Here is a 21,470-nt window from a genome sequence, read left to right as displayed (position 1 = left end):
GACACAATAACATGACCTCCAAAGCATTTTGGATAAAGAAAAGAGAAAGTGGTTTGTGAAGAGAGGAAACACCTTTATTTCTGCAGGAAGCAATTACTTTCTCAGATTTTTCCATGGGGAAGGCTGGCTGAAAAGCTTCCAATTACCTATTTCTCTAAAACAGTTTCCGGCTGAGTGACAGCTGAATGCAAGATACGTGTGCTGTCTGCACTTGAAGCAAGCCAAGGCTTCAGTCCCAATGGGGGTCTAAGGGGCTCCTTTCACTTGGCCTTCAAGTGCTTTGGACAGACAATATCTTTCCAAGGAGAGGGTTTACAGTTGGATAGGGAAGGCTTGCCAACTGTCATGTGAAGATTATTAGCCAGCAACAGTTCGCGAAAAGGGCGTGGAGTTCCTGGCGGGCAAGACACGGGCTCAGGGAAAGAGCACACGCAAGCAGCTGTGGAATGAGGCAGAGTTACCCATTGGCACAAAGCCTGACGTGAATTAAACCCAAACCCTTCTTCACACCACCGGCAGCTCAGGGATGCTATGGGCAAGTAACAGATCTGAGGAAACGGTCTAACACTTATGGAAAGAGCAAAACAGTCAGGTCAGCAGCAAATTCAGAAAGTGATTTACCTCAATCTCCCTCAAAAGTTCAGACTGGCCGCATGTTTCCAAATCCTCCAAAGCTTCTCCAAAAACACGCCAAAAATTGTCCTCGTGAGTGGTCTCAAGGCCATTTTGGCGGTTGGGGTATCTGTTGTAACGTAGGAACCAAATATTGTCAGCACTCTTCTGCAGCGGGGTGAAAGCTGCAAGGCTACAGCAAGTGTTCACCAGTAAAAGCAGACTTGAAGAGTCTTCATATACAAAAGCAAACAATATGAACTTTTCAAACAAGAGTCCACATACGAGACCTCCATGCATTTACTAACGGGGCAAGTGTCCTTCAAAGGAAGAATTAAGTTGGTGTAGTAATGTCAAAGTTCAAAGGGTAAATTAAAAAGTGCCTGTAGGAAGATTGTAGGTTTAGGAAGACGTTTTGGTGAAATAGAGAAGTGAAAGAGAAAAGGATGCGTTATGGGTAAACCAGGAGCCTCAGAGACTGTTAGTACAAAGGCTGATGGAATAGAGCTCAGATCTGAGACACAGAACACCTGAGAAGAGAGAGAAAAACACAGAGGGTAACAGACATGGTGAGAAAATGATAAATACATCAGGTCTCTATGAGAGTAAATAATGCAAAGATGTATATAAAAATGATTGCCCTGGGCTGGACAAGCAAACGCACACTACGGCCAGCAGTATCAACAGTGTCATGTACAACCCATACAAACCGAGTTTCATTTGCTTTGGGATGGCCAGGGAACTGAGCTGTTACTTTCAGAAGGTCTCTCTTTTTTTTGCTGTATAGCAGTCTTGGCACTTACAGCTGTGCAAAGTTTGCCACCAGTTCTGTCTACAACAGAGAGTAAGGTTAGAGAGGACCTCTCTCAAGCTGGTACAAACACATGTTAATGTGAACACCATGTGCTGGGGGTTCTGCAATTCCCCATCTTGGCAGTTTCAGCACTTTTAGTATCTGACCACAAGCCAGGGTCAGTTCTCATACCTCTGAATCAAACATGGTGAAATCCTCTGAACAAGCTAGAAAAGCAGGTGATGCTGGACATTGCTTACTGAACACCAGGCTGCAAAACTCAGACCACCAGTGCTCTGTTTAACAGGAGCCTCTTGAAGGAAACTCTCTGTGGTGTTAAATCAAGATCACTATAAACCCACTAATGTGTCATGGAAAGAGAGCCCAAGGGGACATTAGGGCAGCCCTAATGCATCTTATACATATCTTATAAGGAGCTGCATGGAGGATGCCCCAGCTCTGCAACATCTGGTAGTATCTTGCATGGCCTTGCGGTCTTCAGCTCCACAGACAGGAAGGGACATTCATCCACCAGAGCCACTCAGCAAAGTCAATATATTTTACCTGAATACATGTCACAGAGAACTTGGCCTCCATTAAATATATAATGACCCCTTGGTCTATTAATAGAGCTTTTTTCAGATGTCTAACAACTGCAAAGTCTTTAGCACATGCTTTCCTTTTCATCCCCTGGTTGAAATAGGAGTCTGTAGCAGGCAGAAACTCACTCACACACCCATTTGCTCCTTGTGGGATCATGGACTTCCTGAAGAGAGCAGTATCTGACATAGTTTATTGTATTTTAAATTCACCCCCTACCTTTCATCAGCTTTTAAAGGACAGTAGCCTTTACACCAGGCAGAAAGGTCAAATAAACACCCAGCAAGACTTTATAAAAACAAACCAAAATTTCCCCTAAAAACGAATTTTTGATTCTTTCCCCTTACTCATTTCCTTCCTCCGCTCTCAGGTTCCCAAAAAGGCAAATGTCCGTTCTAGTTACCAGTGTCTTGCCTCTCAGAGCAGCAATACACAAACACATCCAGGACACAGATGAATCAGAATGGGCTCCCACAGCACTGGATCAGCAGGTTTTTCCAGGCTAAAGGTAGTCAGGGTTTGTTTTTCTCTCTAATAAAGAGGGGTCAGCAGCATGAACCATTTCACTTGCACTTTGACATCAGGGCTTGGAGTCCTCATTAGGGACACAGGGGGTTTCGAGGGCTCAGATTTGCCAACTTCAGCTGCCAGCAGCCTCTCCAGGAGGGCCATGAGGGATCAGTGACCTCTGTGATCTGGCTCTTGCTGAGAGGCAAAACAAGAACAAAGTCTCTGGCGCTGCCAGCCTTCCTGCCAGCTTGATCATCTTTAAATAGGTGGAAATGGCCATGAGATGTTCTAAGGGTTTTGTTTGGACAAACAAAAGTTAAGGAAAAAAATAGGAAAAAAAAAGAACTGACAGTAACAACACGACACACACAACTATGGGGACTCTGGAGAATGTTGAGGGGAGGGGAAGTTTTGAAGCAATGGGGCTTTTCCATTACGTGTGGCTCAGTGAGGGGCAGCCTCTGGCCAAGGCAGCTCCAGAAGGATTTTCACCCAAAGCAAGGGGCAGCTGCAGCCTACTCCCTGGCCTCAGGGGGTGTTACAGAATTTTCCCCATGCTGGCTGAGCTGGGGGATTAACGACCATGTTCACTCAGTGGAGCTTTGAGGTGTTGGAAGAGCCAAAGTGTGATGGGAGAGAAAATCCAGCCACATTTTCGGTAGATTTTAACATGGACATGCAACCTCACACTGACCCTCCAAGAGTTTGGTTGGCCTCTTTTGCTTTGTGGCAGTGAGCTGTTGTGAAGCTGCATTTACTCAAAAAAGTCTGGCCAACACATACAGGGAGAGTCCTGACCATGTCTATTACATGGAATCTATGAAAATACTGCATCCTCTACATGGCAGGAGTAAGAAACATGGTAGGAACCTGTGGTCCATGCAGCTGAGACCACCCTAACTCCAGACACAAATGTCACCTGGCTATGGCAGAGGTGTCACAGAGCTACACTCAGGGTAACCTGGCAATGTGGAGGTGGCCCAACACAGCCAGTGCACCACCAGCATCCTTCCCCATGGCTGCCTGATGCCAAGATAGGGACATCACTGGCTGCTCCATCACATTCCCATGCCGCCTTTGTCCCTAATGCAGTGACACCCATACCTCCAAACACCTCCCTGCCTCCTCCCACCTCTCCGTACCTGCTGGGCTTGTCCCAGTCATCTTCACTGAAGCTTCCATCCATGTAGGGGTAGTTTTTCCTGGGGTCTGCTGGAGGGGTGCTGCTCCTTTGCCTGCTGTGTCTCCACTCGTGTGGAGGGAGGGCTATGCCGGCAGCCTGGGGTATATAGGTACCTAGGGAAGGCAAGAGGGAGTGGAGGAAGAGAAAGGGCAATACCTGGTCAGAAACCCCAAATGGAGTGAGACATGCAGAGCCAGGAGAGCCTCCTTCCCTAGGTCCCAAACGTGAGGCCACATGGATTGCACACTTTCAACCTCAGTCATCCAAAAGCAGTTCTTCTGATCTCTTCTGGCTTTAACCAAGGCAGCTTCTCAGGATGTTGACATGGGATGCCCCATTTCTCCTTCTCTCCTGTGCTTCTCAGTAGTTTTATAGTGTGGGTCTGGGATCCACAGACCTGGGAGTACATGTACCCACAGATGCAGATCCTGGCCCCAGCCAGTTCCAGCTGCGGTTAACAGCTCCTGTTTCCACACTGAACCCAGCAGAAATGATGTTGTTGAATCAGCCACCTTTAAATACAAATCCTTCAAAGGGCAAAGGGAAGATCTTGACAAGCTTCCCTCAGCAGTGGTAATGAGGAAGGGTCAGTTCTGATCCTAAGGGCTGCCAGCTGGTTCCCTCAGAATTCCCATGCCCTTGGGATCAACTGGTGCAGGCACAGGAAACTGCTTCATGGATGTGTACATGAAAGGCAAGGAATAGGATGAAAAACTCTGCTGACTTGAGAGCAGAGGAGGCTCATCTGTATCACATTTGACAGGAGATCAATACAGACTGTTAGTATGATATCAGACAAGTTTCACTACATCTACCCCCATGGACTTTTCCATACTGCAGTGCCTTACTCCAGAGATGAAAATCCATCACTACCAAGTCACAAGATCCTCGGGTCTCATGAGAAGCTGCCAAAAAAGAAAACTTCCAAAACAGAACATTCCACAACAGTGTCAGTGCCATCTGCAGTAGAAATAAATCTCCTGAGTCCCCTGCCCACCTCCTAACTGCCCATTCAGTGTTTCAGAGAAATCCTCAGAGCCTTTCCAAGAAACGCCATACGCTCCCATACACGCTGCGCCAAGCGAACAGGAAGAAGTAATGGAGAAACATGTAATTAAGGGAGACTTCACCTCCTAAACAGTTAAGAGCACTGGAAATACCCAAAGACAACGCCAACACTTTCTCTGAAAATGCCAAGGCCTGTTATTTCACTTAACTGTGTGTTTCCTCTGTGTGTTTTTAAAGGTTAGACTTCTCTGGAGAGAGCCCCAGGAAAATTGCTTGCCAACATCTTACAGCAGTGAGAGGCACACACCGCCTGCCAGAGCAGGACAAGGGCCCTGGATGCAGGTCCCTGCTGCGGGTGGGCAGCAGGTCTGGGCTGGGCACAGGGGCACGTGTCCAGAGCAGTCACTTGGCGCCGTTATGAATTCACCTCCTAGTTCCAGAGAGAAGGGCTGGATCCTTGGGATTCAGAGCCACCTGGTGGCATGTTCCCACCATGCCCAGCACAGCTTCCCAGCCAAAATCCTTCCTTGAGCTGTTTCCTACTGCTGTGGATGAACCCAAAAGCCGACAAGGCTGCAGAGCCTGATCTGTAGTTCTCCATTTGGGGTGTAACCCCCAATCTCCCGGCTCTTTGAATCCCAGGTTTCCCTGCCCCCTTCCTTCCCTGCCCATCTCATGGGCAACCCTCCAAGCCCTTCTCCCTACCTTTCAGCATCCCCCTTCCCAGCCAGCACCACTGCACCACCATGCAGCCAAATGCAATTACCAGGGAAGACAAGAGAGCCCCTGAAGCAAAGTTGCAGTGTGTGGATCTTGGGCAACTTGGCACCAGCCCCACTCCCTGGGGCTCTGTGCTCAATTACTTGTTCTCAATTTACTGGGAAAGTAATCACTTCCCAGTGTCCAACTTGTGCTAACATTCAATTAGATGGAGAAGGATTGCAGCATTATGAAGGCTAGGAGATTCCTCCTTAATGATGCCTCCAGTCCCAACTGTGCTCCCAAACTAAGACTTCAGACCAACAGAGATTGAAGGAAGGTGCAGGGATAGGGAAAGAGACACCTGGGCAGTGCTGTCCTTTGAACTCAGAGTGCAGTGAGCACAGCACACTCATACTTTGCAGCAGCACCCTGCAGCATCCCTCCCCATTTTCACATTCTGTTCTGGACAGGAGTCTTTCCACCAATTTCCTGCTGCAGCATTGATTCAGGATTTTGGTTTGTTTCAACACAGGCTAATACTAACTTACATCACTAAATCTGAACTGGTATAACTATTTTCCAGTGCTTTTATCCAAGTAAAAATATATCCCCATTACTAAAGTATCCTCTATTCCAGTTCCACATCTGCTAGAAGCTACAGCTGAATAAACCTGACCTCAAAGACACGTGTTCATCTCATCACTCACTAGAGAGTTAGAGATACTTTCTTGTAGTATTACCTTAATTATTTTGTTAAGCAAGTGCTTCTACTCACAAGACATTCTTGTGGATTTTAAAACATCATGAAGAGGATTATTATGTCCTACAAGGCCTCTCTGGAGAAATAAAAGTGAGCTATGGACCAAATACTCCGTAAAACATACGGCCACTGAATACTGTCACTGATTATGCGAATTATAAAGTGTTGTAATGGTTTTGAAAATGATGAGAACAGTATGATGCCATATAAGCCAGAACAAATGTGCCAATAAAAGCCTAAAACAGATACACCAACTCAAAGCACCACATGAGTGCATTCTAAAATACATTTTGTTCCTTGCTGGAAGTGAGAAGCCATACAAATGTGGTCAGGCCACAGGCTTTGGCTCATGTTCAGAGGCAAGACCTAGAGAGACCAGAAACTCCTAAGAAAACACAACCCTGGCTTACCTTGACTTCCATACCCAGCATCAATGGCAGAGCCATCCCAGGACTCCACAGTATTGTCCACACTCGGAATTGTGGTGGAGTATATCTCAGACAGCTTGCTAGTTTTCTGGGAGTCTGTCAGCTCATCTTCTGGGTCGCTGACTTCGTTTATGCTCCCCGACTTCTTGGGGTAGGACTCTGCAACCAGAACATCCTGCTTTAGCAGGCACGAAGAGCAAGCCTCAGGGAAAAGCTTATGCTGACATGGGAGGAAGCCCAGGTACTGTAAGTCTTTAAAGTACCTCTTTAGCTCTTCAAAAGTAGCTGAGAAAGGCATGTGCAATGAAGCTGAAAGGATTTAATGCATTACTCTTATCTCAAGATGAATCAAGAAAAAATGCCTTTGTGAGTTTTTAGCACAAGAAATATAAGGAGCAGCCATGGGGATTTTGAGGATTACCACATATGAGAGGGTTGGGACCTAATCTCAATTCACAAGCGCATCTTCCTGTGCCTTTGGAAGCTTCCTCCAAACAGCACTGCCCAGAGAGGTGTTGGCCCCTGCAAGCAATACCCTGTAGCTTCTCTGGTCTCAGAGGGGCTCCTTTACACTCAGAGCAGCACCAGGGCAGGTGCTGGCAGCAAACTTGGCTACAAACAGATGTTTTAATGAGACTGCAATGACAAACACCACTGCTGAAATAACAGCCCTCTTCCACGACTGTACAACCTCGCAACAACTCAAGGCTAATCCCAGAGTCTCCCATGCAGTTCCATGACAACAGCAGAATTCTTGGGTGTGGTATTTCGAGGCTGGTTTTCCCGACTAGTGATCGGAAAATTGGAGCTGAAAGTGAATGATGAAGCTCAGACCTTCCCTTTCATTATTTCAGTGCTAACAGGCCCTTATTATCATTATATCAAATTTTGTTTCAGGCAAAAAGCTATGCAAAGAATGATTTCTCAGCACAAGCACTTCTTTGTACTGAATATTTTAAAGTCCTTGTTGATTAGATATCCTGTTAGCCGTCCACACCCTGGATTTCTGACCTGAGGGATAAAAAGCCCTCTCAAAGTCTGCATTTGTCAATGAGGACAGATTATTTTACCAAACAAAGCCCGGTGTCCTGAAAGTCCCTATTTTCCAAGCCTTCAGAAGATTGCTCACCATGATTAACTCAAGATTACCTTGAAATTTCAATTACACCTGCTTCATTCTCAGAATGATTAACAAGTCTCCAACAGGCACTTGCATGTCAATTATTTTACCAAGTGGCTGTGACAATGCAAGTGTCAGCAGGGGCAAAAAAAGAGCATTTCAGACCAAAGACCAAGACATTTGGCTACAGGGGAAGAGACTGGGGCTTCTTGAAGAGGAATCAGTTCCCTATTTCTACCTCTATTTGCCATGTCCCTACTCCCTGCCCAGTCTTCATCCATTTGTAAAACAGGTGCATTCCAACACATTTGCAAACTTCTTTGAGGTCTATAAAAATTCTATGTTTAAGAGTGATGCCACTTTTTCAGATGCAGGACAGGTATTCCAAGTGCCATGCTAGCTTGGAAAAGCTTTATCTCTTGATTTCTTCTAATTCCCATAGCACTCTGGACCATTGGCTGGGTAAGTCCAGCCAAATCTACAGACTGCAGAAGCATGGCACCAAAAAAAAAAAAGGGAAATACTGGGGGTAGGAGAGATTGAAATGAAGCCAGAATGCACCTGTTACTTTTTGAATTTAATGAAAAAGCCTCTGTTTGGCTATGGTTATGCAATCAGGGAGAAAAGTTTGCATGATCTCTCTTTTATTCCAATCACCCTTCTGTCCCCAAGAAACAGTGGCCTGCCAGTCTAAGTATGCTTCTTCTTTTTTATACCATGTCAACAACAGCTTCAAGGCCACAGGGAGCTCTGCAGGGAAACCAGAAGGGGATCCCTAGGATGAAGTTAGATGCTTTGAATATTGATTTTAGGACCCCAAGCCAGGAAAATAGGTGTAACAAATCTATTGCCAATTGTTTTCAAAAAGTTTAATTAAAAATAGGGGATTTTTAATGGCTTCTACCAACTCAGAGTCTTTTTGCTTGCTTAGGGGGGCTGTATTTTCAAAAAATCCCACATTCTTATACTTCTAAAAACAACTTCTGCTTCACTTCTGTGTGAAACACCGACACAGGAAGTGGCAACAACAGTACAAGGTGTCAATCCAAATTAAAAATTACTCTTGCCAATAAACCTGCTGTTTCATCTCTTCCCATCACCACAGAGAACCTCTGGGTTGCCTTTTCTTTCGTCTGTGAGTCAGAAGTTCAAGAAACACACACATTGTCCCACTGTGCCCAGCCATGCCCATGACCACACTGCCTCATCTCACCTCCCACAACACACGGCAGAAATCCCCCAGCAGTGGCTGCTCCATGGCCTGGGGTCCCTGCTGGGGTGAGCCTGCCCCCTCCTCACCCCAGCTGCCCAACTCACTCTCTATCTGCTTCTTGATCTTGAGGGTGACGGTCTCTCCTGCCATCTGCAGCAGGTGGATGGCCTCGCTCAGCGGTTTGCCCTTGAGGCTCACGTTGTTGATTGCTAAGATCCGGTCCCCGATGTGGATGGCTCCGGTTCTGGAGGGAAAAGGCACTGTCAGAAAGTCCAGAGAAGCAATTCCTCTGGAAGACAGGACACTCAGCTGTCGCTTGAAGCAATTAATTCTCAGCACTTTCAAATATGTCTTTGTTCCCTCTTGGTACACTCTATACCTCTGACTTCCTCTTCACCACATACCAGAAATCCGTGTCCTCCCCATCTTCCATGTGCACAGACATACAAATACACATGGCAACACATGAACTCCTCAAATCCCTTGGGAACTGGGACTGCAGACCAGCTTATAGACAAAACAATGGGGTTTAAAGCAATGGGGTTAAAAGCACAAGCATTTTCAGTATGTGGAGCCCAACATGATCATCAAACATGGAACTGAAGGACATGTTCACCCTGATGGGAAGAAATTATGAGACAAACCTAGAAACCTATTGGAAAAAACCCAAACCAAAAGAGCTGAACAAAATTGTTCATGTGTGTGCAAGCATGAGCTGAACCAGCTGCAGTTAATGATATGCTTAAAGCTCACGCTACTCAGCTACAACCCTGTGATTTTCTCCACCAGCTTGGGAAGAGGTTGTGTTTTATTGTTCAGCCATGTTCCAGCACTGGCTATTGCTCTCACCTAGATAAATCCTCAGGCTTCAGCAAGAGGCACAAGCAAACTAACAAGTCACAGCAGTTCTCTCCCTTCTCCATCCTTCCCGTCTGTCTGCTCACAGACAAAGGCTCACTTTACCTCTTCCCAACAAAGCTCTGGGAAGAGAAGACAGGGCAGGATGTGTCCATCCAGCTGCTGCCAAGGCTGGAGCTCACACTTGCCACTGGCTGGACTGAGCTTCTCAAACTCACATTCCAGCTCCCAAATGGCAGCACATGAGAGCAGCAACCACCTCCTCCTCCAGTACTGTGGGAGGTTCTGCCATCAGGAACCTCTGTGATGGAGCCAGAAGGAGATGCAAATCTGGACTGCAGTATCTTTATGTCCATGGCAACTTGTCTCCCTCAGGTTGCATCTCCAAACTGGACAGCAGCTCCTGCAGAACTGGAATTTGACGTATCCTCGCAGCAAAAACAGCTGTGTGGCTTTCCACAAAATATCAAAGTTCTGTATACACACTGCTGTGAAACATCTACTGTAAGTACATCAAATCAGGAAATGCAGCCAAGCAGCAGGCAGGACTGCTCAGGCTGTGGCTCCTTCTGCTGCTGAAGTACTCAGCAGTGCCATGATGGTCCCACCAGCCACTAGATGTCCGTCTTGTCCCACTCAAATCAGCCTGGAAAAGCTGTCAGGGAAACACTTGTGCGTTCAAACAAATTACAGATCAAACTGGGACCGGAGTATTTGTCTTAACAGTTTCATCTATTGTAGTCCAAAAAATCAAGCTAAACTGCTGCCAGTTTACAGTTGATCCTTCCCTCACTGCAGTGCTTCAGCATTCAAGGGTCACCTGTTATATCCCTGAACTCAGCATGGGGACATATCTATCTAAGACACCAGCCCAACCACCCAGCCCTGAACAACATGACTGCTCTGCAGTAGCTGTGAAAGTCTCTCGGCAGGGAAAAATATAGAAGTAATTAAAGAGAAAGGTCACCTTCAGCCAGGTATTTTTCTTCAAGGGGGAGAAAGCAAACCAAAGTCTAGTCCTCTCAGTGCCCTGTGAGGACAAGCAGACAGAAGCTGAGCAGGACTGACAGAGAAAGAAGTTTTCAGCTAATGACCGTCGTGCCTCTCTATTACTGTCAACAGTCCTTAGTTCACCTCAAACAGAAAGCAGCCTAAGGAGCCATGGGCAGCATGTTCCTTTTTGCTCAGAGGGGACATGCAAGAACAGAATTGAGTAACAGGGAAGTGGAAAGGTGTAAAAGGGGCTGCAAGCACTACCCAGCAAGCACTGGGGAAGAGATGGCTACAGATGTGTGGTAGGGATTTACTTGGCACATGGGCAGGGCCACCATCCCTTTTCCTCCCTGCCAACATGGCTTGGCACGGGACACTCCTGGACTCTCCTGGACTCTCCTGGACTCTCCTACAGCCACCCCCATCTACTTGAGCAGGTGGCATTAACAGAGGCTGGTCAGGCACTTTAAAATGTCAGCAATAGCCAAAAATTGCTCTTGGAGAACCATTACACCTCAATCAGAATTGAACAATATTGTTCAGGCACACTCCCTTTCTCGAGAAGAAGGAGAACAAGTCCTATGGCACTGGCTTAAGCCATCTGCAGGCACTCAAGGAGGGGACACTGTAACATGGAAGAGAGCCACAGCTCAACACCAATTTAACAGCCTGAGCTGCCTTTGTAAGTTTTTATAAGATCAGACACAAGGAAAAAAATGTTCAAGGTCAAGATAAAACCTAAGTCATCTGAATCTGAAGCCTTTCTGGCTTAGGCAGCCTGTCAACCACAGACAGCTGTGTGACAGATCCTAGAGGACACCCTGCCTCCCCCACTGCCAGCAACCCGAGACGCAGCACAGACTTTCACTTGTGCCTCTACAAGAATGGCCCATGGATTCCCGTTATCAGACACTGGGATCAGGTCCACCACATGTCAGTGCTGCTGAAGCATGTCCTGTGCTCCAGCAAGAGGCAGCATGGGCTTGGATTTAAATCCCTGCCTTTCAATTAGAGCCTGGCTAAGGGCATCTGTGGCACAGATAAAGGTAGAGACATCAGGAAAGGGACAATTTAGGATAATACTAGGAGCACCCCTCTTCCCTTGACAAGGTCGAGTCACCCACTTCTCTCACTCAGAGGAGAGAAAAAATGCACCTTTCCTGCAAGCAGCCTTCATCCCAGCGCTCCTTGCCTTCCCCTCAGGGAGCCAAGGTTACCCAGAGACATCCCTGTGCTGCTCTGTCCCCACGCTGTCATTTGCTACTCAGCCACGGCGAATCTGCTGAACAGCTCCATCACTCCTCTCACAAGGCTTTTCATTCCTCACCGCCTGCTCACCCCTGATCAAAATTCAGTAGTGCTGCAGCACTCGCCTGCACTACGCTTCTCCACAGAGCAGTCGCCGATGTGCATCCGAGTTCAAAGGAGGAACAGCCATGGAATTGCAAAGGGAACTGAGATCAACAAAGGTACAAGAATGTCTTCTGACACCTGACAGCATTTGAGCTGGCTGTTCTTAACCTCTCTCATGCTGGGTTGCAGGTACAGTACAGAAGTGTTATATAGAAAAGCCTTGGACACTCTGTGGCTATTTTATAGGGAAAAAGACCAAATCCTACAGTGACAGGCAGTGATATAAAATCCCCAAAGAGAACAATCACTAATGACTAAGTCCATCCCCTTCCTTCCCAGGAGACACAGACATTCTGCATGCCGCACCAAAGGGAAGCAATGGAAATGCACAGCAGCGTGCTGAGAGCTCTGCGAACACAATGCAGAAAAGGACACAGAGCTGTGTCCAGCTAAGAGGGAGTGTGGCCTTGAACAGAAAGAACCAGAAGGCCAGATCTGCTGTCAAACATCCCCAAGGTCTTGCACTTTACACTGGTTTGCTCAGGGGTTTTTTTGTTGCTGTTCTGCCTGTCAGGCAGCACAAAGTAAGAGACCCTTAGAGAAGCATGAGTCAGGACTGCTGAAATGATCTATTTACAAGTCACAGCTCCCGTATAGAAAGATTAATTAAGATAGAGTGTATGACTCAGTTCCACCTTATACTCTCAGGAATGTCCTGATCCTTTAAATCCCACACATCCACGTATATTCAGACCCAGAAACACAGTAACCTCCCCGGTGGTTGAAGGTAAATCTGCTTCTATGTTTATTCAGTATTAAATGCTTGGGCACACCAACCCTGCACTGAGATACTTCACACGTAACACACTGAGCAATCAGCCAGGACAGGTCAGAAGACGCCTGAGATCCCTGGTTTCAGCAGGACACACACCTGCAATGGCCATAAGCCAGTTTAGCAACACGGGAGTCCTGGACAGAGTCTATGGTGGTTTCATAGGCAGCCCAAGCACTCTCCTGACACAAGGTGTGCATGGCAAATCCCAGACCAGGAAGCACCCCTGTGGAAGAGGGGCAGATAAAAATGTGTTCCTGGCTGCAGAATTCACCTGACTCACTGGATTTGACTTTTCCTGAAGTGCCTCTCTCATTGCCCAGCAGCACAGCCCCCACCACCCTTCTTCATGTCACTTGGTACCTTCAGAGCACTTTTCCTTCTTAGCAGACTAAGACACCAAAGAAGAGTTTATGACAGCAGAGGAAACTTGGCTTGGTTCAAATCAATTCAACTGTTCTGCCCCCAAACCTCACCTCTCTGCCAGCCCTCGTTTAGTCAAGCCTGAAATGACAATAGGATCAAAAGGTTCCTCCGTCCCAGAGATGGTTATTCCCAAAGGGCCCCCATATCGCTTCAGCTCCACCGTGTAGATAATAGCACCAGTTGTCTCCTGCTCATCTGAAAGAGAAAACAGGAATGCTGAATTATTTTCATTTCCCATATAAAAGTAGTCATAGGAAAGACTTGGAGCATCTAGAAGCAAAAGCCAGAAGTCTTCAGCCACACTCTTACCAAATAGGATTTTAACCTTCCAGACATCACTTAAGGACAGAATAACAAAAATAGACTATAATCAATTGGAAAGTAGTGACCGGACAGCAGCAGCCCTTATCTCTGTTAGTTTGCACTACCTATTGGGAAATGTCATTACAGTGGACAGGCACCAGTTTGCATCAGGATTTCTGTACCAGAGTTATCTTCATCCTTCCTAATCTTCAATTTGACCAGGTCTTCGCACTGCCTTAAAATCTGCACAGCATCCTCCATTGAGCAATTGTCGAGTCGGATGTTATCAATGGCTAACAGCTTGTCTCCCGGCTCCAAAGTGCCAGTTCTACATGGAGAGGAAAAGAAAACTAAGAGTACATTTGTATTTGCCTTTCAGATGCCACAACACATTCAGTTCTGCAGTGGAAATGACAATATTAACTTTTTACTGTCCTTGATCTTTTCTGGAAAACAACCATGAGCTGAGTGTGGGACACCTGTAATTTAAACAGAGGACATTTGTGTAGAGCATGTATCCACACAGAACCAGCCAGGAAGATTAGACAAATATCCTGGGTAACCTACAACCCTGAAGATGCCTGATGTTCAACTGACATATTCTACCCCTCATGGAAACTCCTGTGTGAGCACTCTTAGAAATGAGCCATGCAGCCACACTAAATTCCTCTGAATGCCTTTCTATGATGTGTTGGGATCAGAGGGGAAGTCAATAAATGCTGAGTTACTTGCACAGTTCACCAGTGCCCACAATTCACCCCCTCTGTTCACCAAAGGAGAAGCTGAGACGTGGCAAACTACCTGATGAGCCATAGCACCTCCTGGGATATATGAAGCCCTTTACCACATGCTCTTAAAAGCTAAATATCCATCTCCTAGAGAGCCAGCAGACATCTAAACCAGTGCCCTGGTCACCTTCTTCATTAGCTCAACTCTATTTGCTTCAGTACAGACAGTTTTTATTGCAAACCCTACTGTCTAAGACAAATCTCTAGTGCTGAGATCTCCTTGGATTCTGGCAATACCCAGGCCCAAGTGCTACTGCGTGGGCTCCATTCGACTGCCCTGGTAGACATTCTATCACGGATGGCCATTTTGCAGTGGGTTTGACAGATGGAAAATCCTGCACTCACCTGTGTGCTACACTCCCCTTCTTGATGTCAGAGATAATCAAAGGATCCCCAAGCTTTCTGCTTGCAGCTGCAAAAGAGACACACGGTACAAAGCTTGGTGTTGAGTTTGCTGTCCAGGACAGGGATGGTGGATGCTTAATGGGGAGAAGCAGACATAAGGAAAAGGGATTTATATTCCCTTCACAAAGTGATGCTTCACAGTTGAACTCTGGAAGCCCCTGAAGAAAGAAAGAAAAAAAAAAAAAAACGCAAACCCCCGCAACATTTGTTGGTTGCCCTTTGCCCAGGTAAATTTCATTTGGACTCCTGAAGGGGAGGACATGTGGAGTCCAGCAGCAAGAGGTGTCCAGCAGCAAGAGGCGGCACTACCAATCCCAGCACTGTCTATCACCCCTCACCACCCCTCACACACAAGGGAGCCAATGGCCATGGCTGCAGTCAGAACTAGCACTGCTGCCTGGAGAGCACCCACCTCAGCCCTGTGCTCCATACAAGCATTTCTGTGTTCCTCAAGTAAAGTGGGCTGTGAAATTTTCCAGGTGGAAAAGAACCCAGGGAAAAAGTAGATAAAGCACAGTTTTCCAGCTGGTTCAGATCTCTAGGGCACTTTATCATACAACCAGATGAATCAAGGGTGATTTGTGGTGGAGCTGGAAGGGCTGAGTAGTTTCCAACTCTTATCTCCTGGTCAACCCTGATAACTTTTTCAGCCCATGAGATGGGAGTACGCATCTCTGGGAACATTTACATTTTCAAACTTGCCTGCAAGACCTGCTGTTCTCCTGAGATACCCAAGAGAAATTGATGACTCAAACTCCTTCTGACCTCCCTGTCATCCACATGCCAAACATTCACCAAGAAAGAGCATCCTTTCCACTCTGCATCCTTCCCTTCTGCCTTGCCATGGGAATTGCATTGCCTCATTTAAAGCTGACAGAGCTTCTCAGCTTCTCACAAAAACTGTGTGGGAAGAAAGAAACTCAGAGCCTCTGAACATGTCAGATGCAGGGCAGAGATTAAAATATCTGTGAGGCACGTGGCACGAAGAACACAGAGATCCACCTGCCTGAACAGCAGTTAGAGAGCACCCAGAAAGTCAGACATAATAAGTGCTTACCAACCTCTCTGCTCTAGATTTTTCTGTTGTTTACATTCATTTATGAGATTTAAAAACATATGTCTAACCCAACACCTTTAAGGATATCCTCTCCCAGAAATAACTAAACCTTCTGTACTAAAGACAGCAAAAAGACAGCCAATCTCAGTTGTGGCAGGGCTGAGTATGAAAGTGAGGTCAGACAGCAAAGAGCAGACCATGACTGATTTTATAATAGTCACAGCAATGCAACTGCTGAATGGTACAGAGCCGGGAGGAATTCACTTCCCCATGTCTTACTGGAGCCTGGTACCAGACAATTTTGGACTGGACACTCATGCTGTGCTTCTGTCTGCAGGTCTAAGGGAGAGGGATGTGTCATGGAGATTCCTCGAGGGCTTTTGCCTGTATTCTGTCCACAGCATGGACTGGACTGCAGACAGGACAACACACTGGGCAGAGCTGAGCACTGGGAATAATGGTGAAGTGCAGGAAAAATCAATGAAGAAATCCCCACGCTGACTGAGAAGGCCACACACCAGAGACTAACAGCACAGGGACTGAGATGCATCACCCTGATAATTATTACTGTTGCTCTCCTTTTCAGTATAGGACATGTATTTGCTGCTGACAGAGGTGTACAGACTGGTGTCCAAGCAGAAGTGAGGGGAGACCCTGTGAGCACACCCTGAGCCCTGGGTCAGGTGGCACTGCTGCATGTTTAATCACTCCCTAGCCTGGTTCTGTCAAAACGATCCAGGTTAGCAAAAATACTTTTCACTGCAAGGTTTGTTTACTAGTTTCAAAGCAGAGGCAGTGTGACAGAAGGGGGTTAGGGAGGATCCTAACCTGTCCTGGTGGTGGGCTGGGATGGCCATCTCTAACCTGACCAAGCCACAGCTGGAACAACACGTCTGGAGACCACGAACAATTAAAAGAGCAAAGAGGAAGGAAGAAAAAAAAAAGGCAAGCAAGTAGAGACAACAACATGCCTCGAGCTCTGCAGAATTTATGTTTATCTCAGCGTCTGCCTTGCAAGTCCTGTGACACGTGGGGGGGTTCAGAACACAGTCAGTCTGTGAGCAGAGAATGAGACCTTGTCCTTCTGAAGCTTCACAATTGGTGTCAGCACTGAACACAGCACAAGCTTCCCAGGCAAGAAGCAAGGGTAACAAACCAAGTGCTTTATCCATTAGAGAATGAAGCATGTTTTAAGGAAAGATTGTTCTGGATTTTGTTTGCAGGGTTTTTTTGGAAGTTTTGCTCTCAAAACAGATTTTCTTGAGATCTGAGTTAAATGGAAGAGCCATGTACAACTGCATACAACTGTCCCTACCAACAGAGAACTCAAACTTTAATAAATGGCAGCCCTCTCTTTTAAATATTTATCACAGAATCATCATAGAATGGCTTGGGTTGGAAGGGACCTTAAACATCATCTAGTTCCACTCATGGAACAGGAACACCTTCTACTAGACCAGGTTGCTTAAAGCTCCCTCCAACCTGTCCTTGAACACTTCCAGGGATGGGGGATCATCACACTACATAATTACTTAATGTAAAATGCAAAGGCTTTATAAAACCATCAAATCTGAAGGGTAAGTTAGAGAGACTTAATGAATAACCATGTTCTCTCAAGAGGCATAAGATACAAGGTTAAGATAATGAAATCTCACAGCACAGAACAGAGACTTGCTGTTCATTCTAAAAACCTGTAGTTACTGACTCCATTAATTAACCTTCGGTATCTCAAAGCCCTTCCTGGCACACCAGCAGAGTGTCCAGATGGGCTTCTTGCCTGTCTGCTGGGATCAGGTTGCCCTGAGCACTCCTGGGACCCACATTTTTAACCACCCTGGACCATTCATGCAGGGCAACAGTGTTTCTCTGTTCAACAGCTGCCTGTCTGAAGGTGAGAGAGCTGCCTTTCACTGAAGGGGTGGCTCAGTCCAGGTCAGAGCCATTACATACATGGATCCCTGCTGAGATTTTGGATAGACAATTTCCAATTTGCCTGCAATTAAAACAGCACCAACCTAAACTATATTATTAGGGCTGTGGTCTTTGGCATTAAGACATTTGAATAGATGAGTAAAGCCTCCTTATCCATTCATTTCTGCTGCTAATGTGGTTATTTCTCTTCAAAGGACATTGTCTTGGTAACTCTGCTGCAGGAAGACACAGTTTGGAAATGCAGCCTTGCCTCTGGGGTTTTGCTCTCCTGTGTGTCAAATGGAGATGGCAGCAAAGGAAGTCAAGGGAAGAGATGGAGGCAGGAGCTGGCAAGTAGAAACCCATGGCTTGCTCTCAACCTCCATCTGCCAGGGCAAGCCACTTCAGGTGGAAACAGACTCTTTTTCAGACACATTTGTATTTTTGGTGGGTTTACCAGTACAAAAGATAGTTTAAATCTGCTTCAGTGGCCCAGAGAAGGCTTCATAAATCAACAGCTGGTGAAGGTAGTAGCATGTGGTGGGGGAGAAACTCAAAATGAAAATACCGCTTGGCAGTGACAGGGCAGTGATAAAAAGGTGAATTGATCAATACTGTTATTTACTTTTTATAAATGGCTTTCAGTCTCTCTGCTGGGGTTGTGGCTCACTCGGTGTTTACGCTGTGATGGATGATGAGGCCAGGAACACATGTCCGGTTTGTGTTTTTAATAGAATGCATAATGACTTGTACTGGTAAATTATTCCCCTCCAAGGAGCACCAGCACATATTTCATAGGCATCAACCCGTTTAAAATGCCCTTTGTTATTGACCAAGCCAAAGCAACACTGCCAATGTGTAATTAAAGAAACTGTAATAATGCCATAAGAATGCATTTAAATAAGAAGCATTTTTAAATTGTAAATAACAAAATCAGAAACCAAATAGTCTCAGGATAGCTAAGGAATGAGAAGAGGAAAAAAAGTGAATCAGAATTGATTACAAAGAGCAGCAGTGAAAATCAGATCCTCAGAACCCAACTTTTTCCTCTATCATTCATTAGTTTAGCAGCAGGTACATAAATTATCAGTGCCTCCAGCAGGATATCTGCCTCATCACAGATCCTTTCCCTTTCACAATCTCCAGGTAGCAAAACCAGATCAGGATATCCCACCAGGATAAAAGCACCGGAGTGAATCAGATGTAGTGGGAGTGAGGGGGTAGGACAGGTGGTTGCTGGGCTTGCCCCACCTCCAGACACGCTCAGCCGGGCTGGTGGCAGGGCACAGGCTAATACAGGGCCAGCAAAACTAGATTTGCTCGGCTCACAGATCCATTTTCTCACTAGGACAGTGATTACACTGCTTAAGCAACTTAATCGAAGTTATCTATCTACCCAAATTCCGGTTTTATCACCTGCAAGCAGATATACTGCCTACTCCTTATCTGCAGTACTTCACACCAAGGGCACAGGAATTGGCTTGTTAAGATATATCAAGGTAATTTGATAAACAAGCTATATAAAGCATTATTGCATATCTAAAATTAATGGCAATTTCAATATCTCTTTAAACAGCAACATCAACATCAACACACCTCTACCCTACAGTGAATGTCACCACCAGCCCTTGGAGAGGATATCTGAGACAGAAAAAAAACCAAAACTCTCAACACAAAAGGCAATCTTTCGTGTAATCAACTATCATTTTCCAGAGGGTAATAGCAAATCCATATCTTATTTTAAGAGGTGAGGTATTGAACGTACAAGAATATGTGACTATTAGCTTCTCACTGCTGGAGATTTTAATTTGTAAGAGATTTAGAGAAAACCAACAACGGCATAACTGCATCATTAGAACTGGATGCAGCCGGCAAGATCAGAGCATTGGAGGCATGTGTTCTGCTAATGGAGATGGGTAGTTCAGGCTAACAAGAGTCAAATCTTCACATCCCTATGTCAAAACTCTCACTTTCCATGTATTTGCATCCCCACCATTCAGAGCCTCAGAGGTCGCTCTAAATAGGTGAGCTTCAGAGCTCTTGGAGCAGAAAGGAGCATGCTCTGATCTTCAGCCAGAGCAGCTGTTCTACAAGCAAATGCCCTTCTCTCTAGGACAGAGGCTGAGGTACTGGAGGATGGAGAAAACGAGAGTTTAGCTGGCTTCGTGTCCCTTCACCCCTGGACAAAGCGTGTGGAGCAGCATGCACACAGCAGCTTCAGTGTTCTTCATTTAGCACACAAAGGAGACTGAAATGAGGCTTGAGGGCACAGAGGTCCCTCAGGAGTACAAAGCACTGTCAGTGAGAGACTCACCCCTTCGACTTTGTACTCATCCTTTGGGGAATGGAAAGGGAAAGAGTGCTGTAGGCATGTATTTCCATCATGCATCTTGATTTGCGGTGTCCCCTTGCCACACTGTGTTTGAGCAGGGGGAAGAAACCCATCCTGTGCTCTCAGATCACGACTGGAGACTCATCCAGCCCAAGTCTTCTTTTTCTGGAAAACCCTAAGATCTCTGAGAAGACTAAAGGCCCTCAGCAAACATGTGCCCCTCACCAGGAGCAAGTACAGCCCCTCTTTGTATGTTCAGCCCAGGACCAGCAGCGTCTGCCCTCCTCATACACAAATCTCCTGGGTTTTCAGCCCTTTTATGAGCATTTCTAGCAGATTTATGGTTCCTCCTGCAGCCAGCTCCATTACATGAATTCTTCCAATGCATCCATCAAGAATCCTGCTCTCCCCCCACCCTTTACTTAGTCCATCTCCCAATTAGCTCTGAGAGCCATGGCACAGCAAGAACTTGATCGCATTTATTTCTGTAGTGCTCCTCTGATGAGGTTGTAACACTTTATGCCCATTTAAGAAGGCAGAGGCAAATCTTCCTAGGCTGAGGAATTAACTACAGAGGAGACAGCTGAAGCCAAGAGGTAAAACTCAATGAAAGCAACTCAGCTGACATCTGCAGTGTAGCTAGACTATGAAGTTCATGAATAAATGCAATTCTGTGGCCATGACAGTGCAGGGGGTCTTCGACTGGCCCGTTCACTGTGTCATCTCTTTAAGCTGCTCCAGCTTTACAGAGTAGGGAACAGGAATCCAGTGCACGAGGCCAGTAAACCAAGTCCTCTCCTTTTAAACAGCAGTTACATACTTTTCTATATCAGAAGGAAAGCTGTAAAAGCTGTTTCTACAGCTACACAAGCACTCAAGTCAGCAGAACTGAGAGGAAAGGAACTGAGCAAAACAGACAAGTTATTTTTACCTCTTTTCTTTTGCTGCTTGCATCACACTCCTGCATGCACATCATGTCTCTGCAGGAAGTACTTAACATAAGGCTGCTTGCTTTGGTTTTAATGTTTGAAACTGGTATATTTATCTGCCTGGTCAGAGGCAAAGTGACCAAATGATGATCGAATTTGCTAAGGATCATGTGGACATAGATTTATACAGACTAATATATGAAAACAAAATTAGGATTCTGCTTGAATTTAATCCTTGCCACCACATTTTCTGGGTGCCTTTTTCTCCATCTGAAAAAATAATTTTGGCTTTGACTCAGCAAACAACTGCAATATATTTTAAGTTTATGCATGGGCATTACTTAAACAATGTCC

General features: G+C 46.0%; 1 protein-coding gene across 7 annotated transcripts in view; it reads right to left on the bottom strand.

Annotated features, from left to right (window-relative positions):
* The window catches only part of GRIP2 (glutamate receptor interacting protein 2), a 265,964-nt gene that overhangs the window by 9,494 nt on the left and 235,000 nt on the right, over positions 1–21,470 (bottom strand). For 5 of the 7 annotated variants that reach the window (XM_042016462.1, XM_042016481.1, XM_042016441.1 and 2 more), the window contains exons 15-21: positions 14,828–14,894; positions 13,877–14,022; positions 13,442–13,586; positions 9,034–9,173; positions 6,579–6,755; positions 3,658–3,811; positions 622–742 (exon numbers count right to left, since the gene is read on the bottom strand). In XM_042016462.1, the coding sequence (XP_041872396.1) occupies positions 622–742; positions 3,658–3,811; positions 6,579–6,755; positions 9,034–9,173; positions 13,442–13,586; positions 13,877–14,022; positions 14,828–14,894 (950 nt within the window). Of the gene's footprint in view, positions 1–621; positions 743–911; positions 1,143–1,322; positions 1,445–3,657; positions 3,812–6,578; positions 6,756–9,033; positions 9,174–13,441; positions 13,587–13,876; positions 14,023–14,827; positions 14,895–21,470 lie in introns of those variants that run through there. The other 2 variants (XM_042016492.1, XM_042016501.1) reach the window with 2 other exon arrangements.

The sequence above is a fragment of the Corvus kubaryi genome, unplaced genomic scaffold (assembly GCF_017639235.1).
Source record: "Corvus kubaryi isolate FWS band 111438036 unplaced genomic scaffold, C.kubaryi_AGA036_p1.0 136, whole genome shotgun sequence".
Classification (NCBI taxonomy): domain Eukaryota; kingdom Metazoa; phylum Chordata; class Aves; order Passeriformes; family Corvidae; genus Corvus; species Corvus kubaryi.
This window is presented reverse-complemented; position numbering and strand designations above follow the sequence as displayed.